Source organism: Rhopilema esculentum, chromosome 11 (genome assembly GCF_057945365.1).
Source record: "Rhopilema esculentum isolate cy_ngs chromosome 11, ASM5794536v1, whole genome shotgun sequence".
Classification (NCBI taxonomy): Eukaryota; Metazoa; Cnidaria; class Scyphozoa; order Rhizostomeae; family Rhizostomatidae; genus Rhopilema; species Rhopilema esculentum.
Window position 1 is genome coordinate 8,912,334 of NC_142825.1, and position 14,935 is coordinate 8,927,268.

Consider the following 14,935-nt stretch of genomic DNA (forward strand, 5'->3'; position numbering starts at 1 on the left):
GATTTTTAAAAACATTGATGTTCCTTTAAAAAAACATTGATGTTACTTTTAGATAATGCTACAAGGCCCCTGCTAGTTGTTTGCAATTTCAATTTATGCCCGACCATAAGCCCATAGAGATTGACCCATAGAGTGTTTGATGAATTTTATCGATATTATTCCATCGATTCCCTGATTTCTACCCATACTTTCACTCACCAGAAAACCCCTAGAATTTTATCGCAAGATTGAAAAATCCCTAAAACATCCAACAAGAAGGAATAGTTAATAGTTGGAAAACTTTGCTACTTTGAACAGCTCCCCTTTTGCGAGTTTAAACCTTCGTTGCCATTATTTCGTATTTTAAGATATAAGCAAGATGAATGGATGCGAGAAAGGGTCCTGTTCATGTCTATTTTTGGGATAAACCATCTCATTTTGCAATTAACGTTAATTTGCAGTACGTACGTAGCATTTTCGTCTTTAAATAATTGTGATGTAATTTATTCTAATTAGTTTTTTGTAAGTAGTTATAAGTAAGCTTAGGAGACTGCTTTCAATGTTGCGTAGGGGTTTTAGCACGGTGTTTTAATGAAGGGTCAACATGGGGACATTTGTTCTCTTGTCGACTACTTTGCTTAAAACACCATGTCTAAAAAACCCCTAACCTAACATTGAAAGGGTTTCTTAGCACGGTGTTTTAAGCAAAGGGTTAACAAGAGGGACTTCTTCTCCTTCTTGCTAGCTCTTCGCTTAAAACACCATGCTGAGACAAATCCCGATTGAAAACAGTCTCCGAGGCATTTAGGTAGAACTTAGAATTGTACGTAGTGTAAAATTTTTTGAATGAAGAGGAGAAAATCGAACTGAATTGCTTTCTAACCCCCGTCCTAAAAACCACGGAAACGAGGCTAGTAGCCCCGTAATTTGATGAAATCAAAACGAGGTCAAAATGGTGGAATTTGATTGGCTATTAAACAAAAGAAAGACAATAAACAAGTAGAGCGCTGTAATTGGTCATTAAACAATAGAATTTTTGAAAGGACAAGCAATGATTGGCCAAAAATACAATAAAAATTGACCAAAATGAAGCGTTTGATTGGCTTGTTTACAAAAGAAAAACAATAAAAATCGGAGACCTGTGATTGGTCAAAAAACAAAGAAATTTTCGAAATAGCAGCTGGTGATTGGCTAATAATACAATGAAGCGCGGCCAAATACCGCCATCTTATTGGTTAAGAAACAATGGTGGCCCCCTGCGGCCAGAGGCTAATAAAAATCCATATATTGGCAAGTGACGGCCCTCGCCCGCAGCCACCAAAAAGGGCTCAAGTAAAGCAACTTGATTGGCTTAAAACAATGAGCTGTCAATCATTCGCGGCTCCTAGCCGCTGTTTACTTAGCCCTAACTTAAGGGCATATTGCTCTGAAAAAGACAATAGATCACGGAGGGAGTTTTTCACTTCCAAATGAACATTAACCAAAGTTCAATAGAATTTTCAATAGAAATACGGGGGAATGTCTTATCAATTTCTATTGAAAGACTCACAAAGTGTTTTCAATGGCACAAAATAAATAGATTGTGCAAACAATATGAGTTTATCAGAGACAGGGAATATTCAATAGTTTTTTAAGCGAAAACAGTAATAAACGGTGAGAAATTCAATAAAATTTCAAGCGATAAAGAAAAGAAAAATGAGGGGGCAATTCAATAGAACTTCAGGTAAAAAACGATAGAAAAACAGGAGGTAATTCAATAGAATTTCAATTGAAATATGATATAAACAAAAATGCAAGTCAATAGAATCAAGTGGGGCGATTCAATGGAATTGCGGATCAAATAATTTAGAAGATTTGGAGAATGTTTAAAGCCTTGGCCAAACTGGGCAACATTGTCAGGCAACATCCACAAATTCCTAATGTTGCTCAAATATTGTTCAGTTTGGCCACCGTGTCGGCCGACAATATACGATGTGGATATGTAATAGGCAATGTGGAAATTTTATCCTTGAAATTTCTTTTTACTCGGTTACCTTCTTCGTCCTGTTTGTCTGCCATCTTGATCTTAGTAGAGCATGTCCATGGAAAAGGTTGGCAACTAGTATTTCAGAAAAAGGTAGAACGCTTTGAAAAAGGTAGAACGACATTTTTCATGATCCGGGAACTTTTGGTTAGAAAGAAAATAATAAAAGTTAGAATTACAAACACAGAAAAAAAATTTGATGTGTATGTGAATGTTAAACAGGGTGAATATAAAAGTGTGAATGTGAATGAAAAAAGGGTGAATGTTAACGGAATAATTTTGCACAAAAAACAACATAGATATAGCCTCTTAAATATTTGTTCATGTGCAATTAAAGAAAAAACGTCCACAAATTACATGAAAGTTGCACACACAAAAAACAAGACACGTTTGGAGAAAAATACAGCAAATCTATGATGATAAATCACTTTTGTGAAAATCAGAGCAAATAGCTGATTTAATTATAGTTCTTGATTAGTGTTGAAACATCAAAGGACATTACTCTAAGTATCAATTTTATCTTAATTTACCCTTTAGATTTTATCTAAAAAAGTCATTCTATCAAGGTTGATTATGGTCTACAAAAGTATTTGAGAAATGATAGCTTTTTCTGCATACCATCCTCATCGATTGGCAAAATACGGGTGACATCATTCAAAGTACTTCTTGCAAAGAAAATGTAGTGATTTCCTCTCTTCATTGTTGGACATCCAAATTTTTCCGGCTCAGCAAGGGTTACCATTGTTACATTTGTATCGCCTATCAGACTTCCTTTCAAACTGACAGTAATTTGTAGTCTTGCTTCGGCGAAACCAAAATTTGTTACTTTAGCAATGAAAACTGAAAAGGAAATGGAGTAAGAAAAAATCATAAAAGATGTATTAATGCGGCTCCATAACAATCAAAAACTTCACAGTTTCTGTCAGGCAAATTGAAACCTTAGTTTAAAGATAGGACAAAAAAGATTGAAATTTGATATATCTATCTATTTGATATATAAAATGAGATAAAACTATTTCAAAATGAGCAGTATCATAACGCGTGGCAATGAAGTGTAACTTTCTTCTGACTCTAAAGAGCGCACAAAACTATGGCGAAAATCCAGGCTTTCATTTTGGAGGATGGGAGGGGCGCAGGCCAACGATTTTCCAACAAGATCATGCCTAATTTTAAGAAAAATAAATTATTGCACTTTTAAATAAATCGAGGTGATTTTTTGGCGAGACCTTTAAAAAAATCTTTGCTTACCACGTCCTTTAATTAAGTAGCTAGAAGGACAATCCATTAATGATTTTTGATATCACAATCGATATCTTATCTAACGCAATTAATGAGACGAGAGGTCGACCGATTACACTATTTATAAGTCCTTCATGACAATAACTTTAATGTAATTGTAACGTTCATTTTCTGCATTTTATCGTGTTTTTTTCAGTGGGGAATACGTTTCAAAATAACTTTTGTTTGGAAGAATCCGATGAAAAGTAGAGTTAATCTTTACTGGATTGAAATTAGATATACCATTCGCAAGCAGTTTTGATTATTTAATAAATTGTTTGTTTGATTATTTAGTACTGGCTAATATTGTATCAGGGATGTTCTGTACAAAATGTATGAAAATTGCCAGGAAAGTTAAACATCATAGAGATTTGAAAGAACACCGCTAATTACCTTTAAACAAACACAGTCAAGTGAATCTGCTATAAACTTGTTAATTCTTAAGTCTTCACCAGGCCCATGTGTCCAAGAGAGAAAAAGCACTGTATTATTTCTAGATTCTCAGGGCAGAGACGATGAAGACACCTTGTTGACGTTTTTATATTTATATGCACTATTTACACAAGGCCTTATTACTACTAACTGGTTGATTATAACTTTGACAAATCCGCGTGAGTCACATCTTACCATTCCACTGGCCTACATCAGGGAGTTGCTGTTTCTATATTACGATCTATCTCTTGGAGCTCCTTCTCGTAACCGACTAACTACCAAGCTTGGGGCAGCGTCTTTGGCTCTCTTTACCTCAGCACATAAGGAATGCTTAATCTATTAATGAGTTTAAAATAGAAATTAAAAGCTGGAATGGCACCGACTGTACATGCGAACTATGTGGGACGTTCGTGCCACAGCTTGGTTTTTTGTAATTCTATCGTTTTAAATAGCTCAGATTTTTATAGTACTACCCTCTAAATTCTGTTTTTAATGGATTATTATGTACTTAAAATTTTATGTATTTAATCTCGTATGTATTTATTTGATGTAGTAGTTTTAACAGTTGGCTTGGATTAGCTCCTTTCACTGTAAATAGCTATGTAGCGCCAACTTTAAATAAATTGATTATTATCATTATTATTATTATTATTATTATTATTATTATTATAACTATTATTATAACTATTATTATTATATATTTTAAATACTTCTGACACAATTGATCATGATAAATACATCGCTAAAAATTTTTGGAGTTACGTCAAACGCTTTTTTCAAAGTAAGTCATCACTTCTGCCATCATTTTCTGCTACACGGTGCACCGAGTACTTTAGTAATGCTTTTTCTGCCCTTTATCCAAATAAACGATTCACTATTCCTTCTTGGATACCTTCTTTCGATGAACCATCCTATCCATTTGACACACAACCTCCATCATATCAAGTGATAACTTCTATTATACGTCGCATGAAATCCTCCACTTCTCCCTGTCCCCTTGATAAGATATCCATCATTTGTTTCAAACGTTGCCCTTACCTACGATCTTTCCTCACCAAAATTATTCATAGCATTTGGGTATCTGGCAGTGTTCCATCCGAATGGAAAAAAGCATCAACGATATTGATCCACAAAAAAGACAATACAGATGATCCTTCTAACTTCAGACCAATAACCTTAGAATCTGTTCCCTTGAAAATCTTCACCTCCTGCCTACGTAACTCTGTTTTCAACTTTCTGAAACAAAATGGTTTCATTGAAAGCCAAATTCAAAAAGGCTTCACTCCCAAGATATCAGGTACTTTAGAACACACGGCACTTATGGGTCATATGATAAATAAAGCTCGCACAAAACAGCGCTCTTTGGTTGTTACCCTGCTTGATCTCAAAAATGCTTTCGGCGAGGTCCACCATAATTTGATTCCCACTATTCTTTCGTACCATCATATACCATCTCATATTCAGGCTCTGGTCTCCAGCTTATATTCGGGCTTCAAGACCTCTATCCTCACAGATACATTCCAAACCCCTGCCATTCCCGTTTGTCGTGGTGTTCTTCAAGGTGACTGCCTCAGCCCTCTTATCTTTAATCTATGCTTCAATACGTATATTCAATACATAAAAGCAGAAAAATATAAACAGCTTGGCTTCTCTCCCCACGACGAAAACGATCGCATGTTCCAGCCAGTGCATTGGTTCCAATTTGCTGATGATGCTGCGGTTGTTACTAGTGGTGAAAAGGAGAACCAACTCCTGTTAAACTGCTTTACAAGATGGTGTCAGTGGGCAAACTTTGTAATAAGGGTTGATAAATGTGTCACCTTTGGCATTAAGAAATACTCAACAAGATCTCTTCAGTTCCAGCCAAAGCTTTTCGTGAACAACCAAAGCGTGCCTGTTGTTAAAAATGGAGAATCTTTCAAATACCTCGGCCGCTTCTTTGACTTCGAAATGACCAACGGCAGTCATAAAGAAAAACTGCTATCAATGTTTCCCAGCCTTCTGAAAGAAATTGATGACTTGCCTCTGCATCCCAAAAATAAACTTCTATTGTACCACAGATATGTATTGTCCAAAGTTTCTTGGCACTTCACTGTTGCAGACCTATCGAAGACCTGGGTCATTGAGAACCTCGATAATCTTGTCTCTAAATACATTCGCCAGTGGCTTGATCTTCCCATAAGTGCTACTTTAACTAGTATAGTTCTTTCTAAAAATCAATTTGGTCTCGATCTTCAGCTACCTTCTGTCAAATTCACTCAATGCCAAACTGTTTCACGCAATGCCCTCCGAACTTCTCCTAACACAAACATTCAAGCTTTATGGAAAAACACCAGTAGTGGGATGAATCTGCAATACGACATTTACCGTAACACCAAAGATGTACTCAAAGCAGTAAAATCAGACAGTAGAGAGCGCTTGGCACACCAATTACTATCCCAGGGTGCTATTATTTCATTTCTGTTGGACCACTCTCTTAAAAAGCTCAATGGTCTTTGGTCTGTTGTGCAGAGCAACCTACCCACGAACATCTTCAACTTCACCATCAAGTACCTGAACAATACTCTCCCTACGCGCAAAAATCTAAGCCTTTGGAACCTAAGCCAATCATCTGATTGCGAATTCTGCCTTCTTCCCGAAACTTTACTTCATGTCGTTGCAGGCTGCAAAGTTTATCTCGAACAAGGTCGTTATACCTGGCGTCATAATTCTGCTCTAAATTTTCTTGCAACCTCCTTGAAAGCAATAGAGGGATCCTCTCTTTTTGCCGATATACCTGGCTTCTCCTCACCATCCATCATAACTGGAGACAATCTGCGCCCAGATCTACTTCTGCGTACAAAGGAAAACATTCTTTATGTTTTGGAACTAACGATAGGATTTGAAACTAACCTTAACTGCAATGCAGAAAGGAAACGTTCAAAATATGCTCGCCTTGTCTCAGATCTAAGACCAAGGTTCAAATCTGTCATATTTGTAAATCTCTCCATCAGCTCTCTTGGCATCTTCGGCGACTCATGCAGCTCATTCCTTGAAATGTGTCACTCTCTTTCCATCGATGATCAACACAAACGATATCTCATTTCTAAGCTTTCTACGATATCCATTCGTACCACCTATTACATTTTTTGCTGTAGGAACAAAACATGGACTAACCCAGAGCTACTCCCCTTTTAACGTTTTTTTTTTTCTTTTCTCTTTACTACGATTGTAATAGTCTTATTTTGTAAAAACAGGCTAGCCAGTTACAAATTACCTTGTAATAGTGAGATTTGTAATTGTAGTTTTAACTGGAATTCAAAATGAAAAGTTTCCATTATTATTATTATTATTATTATTATAAGTCAGTCTCGTTTGTCAATCTTTCCATCAGTTCACTTGGTATTTTTGGCAACTCCTGCAGCTCATTCATCGACATGTACGACTCTTTGTCCATTGATCATCAACAGAAACGCTATCTCATCTCCAAACTTACAAGCATCTCCATTTGCACCACATACTATATATTCTGCTGTAGAAACAAAACTTGGACTAATCCAGAGCTACTCCTCTTTTGACATTTTTTTTTCTTTTCTCATTACTACGATTGTAATAGTTTTTATTTTGTAAACACAGGCTAGCCAGTTACAAATTACCTTGTAATAGTGAGATTTGTAATTGTAGTTTTAACTTGAATTCAAAATGAAAAGTTTCCATTATTATAGTATGTATAAATAGATTAAACACTGATTTCATAGATCTATAAACAGTGGCGAAGCCAGATTTGATGGGACGGTCACGGTCAGATACGGAAATACCACGCCCATTTTGACCACGCCCAAAAATAAGACGCCTAATTCTGATTTCTGAAAACACGAATCATTCGTGGCATTTTCGTACCAATCATCTTACACTACATCCCTCTGTATCATCTGAGTGAAACTTCCAGACATGCGCCTATCATCCCGTTGCATATTTTTCTGCTTGATTGATAGTCTAACACTAGACGGTTTAAAAGATAAATGGGCGAAAAGAACTTGCACAGGAAATGCTTCCATGCCGTGACTTCCATCTTTGAGAATTACAGCAAAAATATCACAAAATTGAGCCACGGCAAATTTTCGCTCCGCTTCAGGTTTGTGAGCCATGACAACTTTTTGACTAAATGTGCATTGAAGTTAATTCAAGAAGAAGGTCAGGCGGGGTCAGGCCATTTGGAATGAGCCTGAGGTTTCATTTCTGCCAAACAAACATGATTGTATCCTTAGCCTATGAAGTTAGACGCTTGATTGTTTTTAAGACAGGGGAAAAAATAATTACCACAGAATTCTACTAATTACCCTCGAACTTACTGTTTCCTTAACAATTGGTAAGGTCATCCAGAATAAATATCAAAAACAATATGTTCACGTGAAACTTCTGGCCAATCACCAAGCTCCATTGAAAAAAAAATTATGACATTGGTCAGGCGAATTTCGTAGAGCCTGACCATGGTCATAATCATAATAAGAAGGGATCCACTGCTCAGTAAACGAAAGCGCTCCACTGCAAAATAGCGAATATCTGAAGATGATAGATTTTGATTTTCTCACTAACCATTTTCATTTGACTTGCATAACTCTTGAAACGATATAGCTGTAGAAGACCTTTTGCAAGATGATGGCTCTAAAATATTAAAGCATGAATAACGTTACAAGGATATAAGCTGCTTTTATAGCTATAAGCTTCATATAAACAAATTGAGCAAGAAACGTCAATAAATTCCCATTCTGTAAAAAATTTTCTTGTTTACTTCCGGGGTACAAAAAACCCTTTTGGTTTCAAGGAGCATGTCCATTCTTGAGAATTCTCCTCTCACGGCTTCTAATATCTTGGTAATATAATTGCTAAAAGGTAGGGAAGAGGTTAAATGTTTCAGACTACTAGTACGAGAATATAGACAAAAAATGTCAACTTTGCCTCATTTCTTGATCTAAAGAAAGCGTTCGACACAGTAGACCATGAAATACTGACCAGAAAGCTGTAAGTATATGGAATAGAGGGCACTGAGGTAAAATTGTTTAGATCGTACCTCCGTAACCGTCAACAATACTTCTCTTTAAACGTTCAAAGTCGAGCGCCCGTCGAATTACATGTGGAATACCATAAGGGTCCTGTCTAGGCCCATTTCTCTTTATATTGTACCTTAATGACTTTGAAACTTGCCTAAAATTCTAAAATGCTAACCTATATGCAGATGACACAGAAGTTTCATTCTCGTTGAATGAGCTTGAAAACGTAATACAAAACTTTCAGGCTGAATTTGAAAACATTTCCGAGTGGATGAGAATAAATAAGCTAAGTATACACCCCCGAGAAAACCGAGTTCATGGTTATTGACCATCCTTGCAGGCAGAGGAAATCGCCAGCGCTACCAGCCTTTTATTTGGATATTACTAGGATAAAACAGGTTCATAAAATGAAGTACCTAGGACTTGCGGTTGGCGATAAGTTGTGCTGGGGCGAACAGTACCAATCAGTCTAAGGGAAGGTAGCGGGTGGCTTAGCATCGATTAGGAAACTGAAAAACATCTTACTGTAATCCCAGTTGCTCAATTTATATCAAGCACTGGTTGAATGTCACTTAAGGTATGCTAACGTGGTATGGGGAGCCCTCTTTGATACCAAACTAAGCACTCTGCAAAAATATCAGAGCAAAACATTCGATCAAATAGAATCTTCAAAGGTAAAGACAATTTGTACTAGCTTAACCTTCAAATTTTTTTAGTGCAATGTAGTTTTTCTTATCTTTCATAACTTTCTATATCATAATTTTTCTTTTCAATGAATGAAAATAATGTATAAATAAAATCAAATGCAAAATAAAGTGGCTCTTCATTATAACATCACAACCAGAAAGGTTTCTTTCACAATTCCAGAACCAAGTCTGAGCACACAGGAAAGGATCAATTCTAATTTTGCACCGTCAGTCAATATTTATGTCTGATCTTCAGACGAATCTTCAAGCTATTTATCTTGTAGAAAAGTTTAATATAGACTCATAAAGTCTTTTGACTGGATTTTGTCAAAAAAGACAGTGACGAAAGCAGTACTTCAAAGAAGGAATAAAACTTTGATTTGCAAATTGGAGACAACGTGGAAGTATGAAGAGCGCACTCGTGCTATAGACGAACCTAAATTTATGAGATGTCCGATTAGCAATAGAAGAAATTCGAGATTTCAAACGATGACGGGATGCCAAGCTGTGATAAAGGAGCAAATATCGAAGTTGGAACCATTTATCGAAACAGGAAAACAGGTAGGGATACGTTTAAGTCAAGTAACAGCCTGGGTGGTTTTACTTTGATTAAAGATAGAAAGATTTATTTACCGCCCCCCCCCCACTATTGTAGTAGGACTAATGTAACTGCAACCTCGTAATGATATGTGCATAAGTCGTAACTGTAACCTCGTAACGATAAGTCTTATTGTTCTTTTATATTAAGATCAGTCAATCGCTAACCCACGTACGAGTCGCACGTTTTTCTTCGAGTCGCCTTTCGTTCTCAAGTATCTGGATTACTCTAGAGTTATAGGACACAATATATCCTGCAACACTATCATTGTCAGATCATCAGTCGAAAGTGAAGCTGAGATATTCTTTTGAATGTTGACAATAGAAGTAAGTTTTGAAGAGAATAAGTCATCAGGCAAAAATATGGAAACTTGAAAAGTAGAAAAATGTTAACGGAGATTTGCTAAAAAACCTTCATCTAGAAGCAACCGAAGGCCTTGTAGAAATCGAGAAAATCACAATTCTCTCACCAAAGGGTTTGAAGCCAGAAGATAAAACATAAGCAGCATATTCTACAAGATCAGCGGTAGAATATATTGAGTAATAATCGCATAAAATTCAAATCTGAGATCTCCTACGTTTTGTCTTCTAGTTTAGAAGAATCAGTTTTGAGGAGATAAAAAGACTATTGAAAGTTTCTAATCAGCAGAAGTAATACTTTACATTTAGCTGCTAGAGTAAACTGATAAATAATCTTAGTATTCTTGTGAGGGTAGTCGACCCCCGTATGTTATAGAAGCATTGAGAGTTGTTAGAGCATATTCGAAAGAGTTAAAGAAGCATTGAGAATTTGTGACGGAACTTGAAACAACGTTGTCTTCTTTTCGTTTTGTTTACTGTGGTAATGTACAGCCTCAGGCCGGGCAAGGCTGTTACATGCTAGAGGTTAGAGCAATATTTGAAAGCCAGAAGAATTGTTAGTTCGTAGGCAAGATCGCTTATTGGTAGGTTATAAAATTGTCTTCATCTATGTCTTCATAGCATAATGGTAATTTAGATGAACTTATGAACCAGCATCCCCCCCCCCTTGGTACGCTCCAAACTTATTCGTGCAGATGTATTAGCATATCCTTTATTGTGGCCCTCTTCTAAAGAATAAATGCCCTCTTCTAAAGAATAGCGATACTCTAAGGTCGTCGGTATCAGAGAGCAGGGCCATCGAAAGCCAGCCTCTGCCCAAGTGCAACATATAACATAAATGTCTGAGAGTTCAGATGATGGGAACTCGATTCCTTCAATTTAATCTATTTACTAAGTTTTCATGGCCCTAGCTACCCCCACTTTCTCGACGCCCCTGTTATAAAGCATGAGACGTTCTCTACTTAGCATTAAGAAGACTCACCACATGTGGGCAATGTAGCTGGGAAACGACCATTTTTGCATAACAGAACTGCTGACCCTTGTATCTGGTAGCCACTGGCACACACAAATATCTGAGGGTTCAGATGACGGACAAGCTTCGTCACCGTAGAAAGCGGCTGGGAAAAATCCGAAATGCATGTTCTTTTGCCTAAGACAGAAGAATGTGCATTATGATTATAAACATAAGACTTATTACTTCTATGTTTCTTCAATATTCTGTTTCTTTGCAAAAAAATTTTCTTTAGCTTTTATTTGGGAAATTAATCAATTTTCAGAATATGTGAAAATAGAGAAAAGATGGATACTTCTAAAATCAAATTGTCGAATGTGTGATGTACTGTAAATGCTCTGCTTTACTAGATAAGGAAATGGAAATGTGGCTACGTTTTATCAGCAAGTAAGTCTTACTTCCCTTTCACTTATTAGGTTTATTCTTGTGTAATACGATAGACAAAAGTGCATCAAAATGATTGGAAAGCAGTTAAAGTCACACAAGTTATAATTGGAGATTTCTCTTGTCTTCATTAAAAAATTAATTATATGTCTACTTCGCGGTTGGTGTAGGTAATACTTGACGAAGCTTCTTGGGATCCAAATGGTGTTGTAACCTTGATAGATAAATACTTTACCTATAACAAACCTTTGTTACATTTCACAGACATAGTTCAACATGATTCATAAAGACACTTCACAGTCATATTTTCATTAAACCGAACTTATACGCAGATGCTTGAAGTTTGGCACTAATCGCTTGGCGTGAAAGACAATCAAATGTCTTTGTTTAAACAGATGGATCTAGTACACAAACCTGGTATCTTTCCGATCCAGAAAAAGACCATTCAGCTAAGTAGGAATGATATTGTGCGATTAATATGAAGATTCACAACAAATGTAATCACAACACATTTACTTATGCATTTAGGCCATTCTTCGCTCCAGTTTCCATTCCGGCAGGTCAATTTATTATTTCCATAAATCTTGAATTGGCGCCCACATTGAATTTCTGCCACGCTTCCCTTAAATGTTACTTTTCCATTTGCAATTGACGATGGTTTATCGCAGTCTAAAAAGAACGGTTATCGTTCTAATCAATTAGTACCAAAAATATTTGTACCATATTGAAATAAAGTATTCAAGATAAAAAAAGTCAAATAATTTCCTAGTTTAGAGTCCCTGTCTCAGTAACCTTTTCTTTAACCCCAAAACCTGGGTTGTTTCCTCAGAATGTGTCAAGAAGAAATGTGAAACGGTCCCTTTGGAAGGGAAACTAAGTGTCTATTGCCCATGGCAATGTAAGATCTGACGTGAAAAAATTGGTGAAAAGATGCACTGATCCAAAAGTATGGGATATATATCAAGCATCACACAGTGAGGGAACCTAATTACATAAATACATACCTTGCTGGCATCCGAAAACTCTTATGGCAACCAATTCTCCATTGTTGCAACGATATATCTTATTTAAAGTCCCAGTTCTAGGACATTTTACCTCAAATGTACTGTCATGTCGGATGGAACTGCCAAATACAGGTAACCGACAGCTTTCTACAAGAAAACGTGGGCAGCATTTGAGAAGGTATAACTTTATAAACCTAGCATCACTTGCTTCTTATGGACGAGGAAATGATGTCAATGTTTTTCTGCTGCGATTTTAATGCGTTTCTTCTAGAGCATAAGCCTCTTGGTACCAGTGGCGTGCTGGCAGGGAGCAAGGGGATCAATTGCCCCAGCCGATCAAACATCAAGGGTGACAAAATGAATTTTCATTTTGTAGGGTGTAGTATATCTCCCCCTTTCTGGAGCCCCCTCATAATTGTCAAACTGTGTTATATTTCATTTATGACAGTGCACTGAATGAGAAGGAATACAATGGATGTGAAAAACACAACCTGATTTGAACTGACCTCCGACAAAAGAGCCAGATCAAGGTAACTTAATCGACTAGAAACAACAGAAAATGTACCTTCAACTCAATGATGCAAATCGTTAAGGCAAAAGGCTTGAATTTTGACCTTCCCGGTAAACTCAAAGTGCCTATGCAGCGAAATTTTGTGTCCTGCTTTTTTTAAGAGTTTGAAATCAGGTAGTACTTGCGCAAAACAAGGCCAGTTTGTGACGTCACAGTGATGAGTCGGCTCAACAGCAATCAGGAAACTGCAGTTGTACATAATAGGTTTTAGTGAGGGAGATAAGCAGACGAATTGTGCAAATTGTAATGCAACTACCAAAATTTCAGAAAACATCAAGTTTGATACGCTGAAAAAGAGGTGATATAGAACCAAATCATACCTTGCCCCTAAGTTCTATTTTTAGACTGGGGTACTCTGATACAGAACCCTAATTCTACCATTGGCCATAAACGGAGAACGGAAATTCTCAATATAAAGGCAGTTGACAAAGATGTGATATAGTGCCTATTCATAACTTGCACTCTAGAAATAAAACAAGGGGCAATTTTCAGTCGGGGTCCATATCCTATCTTTTTAAGCGTATCAAACTGCCCATTATTGCAAAATTGCCCATTGTTACAAAATTTCATGTCATTGTACTTCCTTACAGCAGAGATATCTTAATATCGCCTCTAGAGTCTTGGGGCAAAGTACCCCAGCTAAAAAATAGCTGAAGGGGGCAATTTTCAGTTGGGGTTTATACCCTATCTTCTTCAGCGTATCAAACTGCCCATTATTGCAAAGTTTCATGCTAGTATCACAATTTGCACAATTCGACCTAATAAGTGATTTAACAGGCCTGACAAAACGGTTTCGCCCCCACTCATCACTGTGACGTCACAGCGGGAAATAAAATTTCGCAACGCAACTGCAAAATATGCATACTTTGACACTCAATAAAAAAAGAACCATTTAACTTATCGGAATTCTGTTTTTTGTATAAGAACAAAGGTGAAGGATTCTATAGATTTCTTTTAAAATATTGGAATGGTAAATTTCGCCGCATAGGCACTTTAATATACAAATAAGCCATCCTTACCACGCAAAGCCAGAAAACACAAAGAGAGTTCGCCAACATGTTGAGTACAGTAATTTTAGCAACTTGAACAAGTTTCATTCATTTCTGAGGAGTTTTACGAATAAAATGCGGGACTAAGTTTCATTGATTTTTCATTTAGGAGTTTTTGGAGCTTATTTGTAGATTAAAAGTTTTTGCTAAAGAATTTCAAGTAAATTTTTTTAATCAGGCGAATTAGTAGTAAACCCAAACAAGGCCTGCCTCGCAACGGCTTTGGGGCCATATCTTTAAGAAAGCTCAAAAGTGAGTGTTTTTCGTGCTATCTTCAAAAAATACTTTTGGAAAAACGATAAATTGTGGTGGACTTAGTGTCATGCTTCTTCGCCCAAAAGAAAATTCAGCGTCTAGTGAACTAGCTTTGAAATAAGGAGGTATGAGAAGATTTTCACATGCTTTAGGAGTGGGACTCGCCAAATACACTCATTTAGATAAAAAACACTCTGTTAAACATTATTGCAGTGTTTATGTACAATTAGTTGACAAATATGCTACCTATAAAGCATAATGCTAAAAGGCATTGG

The 14,935-nt window shown here is 36.6% G+C and overlaps 1 protein-coding gene across 1 annotated transcript in view; it reads right to left on the reverse strand.

Annotated features, from left to right (window-relative positions):
- Positions 1-2,391: 2,391 nt before the first annotated feature.
- LOC135694085 (sushi, von Willebrand factor type A, EGF and pentraxin domain-containing protein 1) overlaps positions 2,392-14,935 on the reverse strand; it is a 37,102-nt gene continuing 24,558 nt past the window's right edge. The window contains exons 15-19 of the mRNA XM_065212756.2: positions 12,786-12,932; positions 12,298-12,450; positions 11,368-11,535; positions 8,288-8,356; positions 2,392-2,842 (exon numbers count right to left, since the gene is read on the reverse strand). Coding sequence (XP_065068828.2) covers positions 2,574-2,842; positions 8,288-8,356; positions 11,368-11,535; positions 12,298-12,450; positions 12,786-12,932 — 806 coding nt within the window. The 3' untranslated portion in view covers positions 2,392-2,573. The remainder of the gene's footprint in view (positions 2,843-8,287; positions 8,357-11,367; positions 11,536-12,297; positions 12,451-12,785; positions 12,933-14,935) is intronic.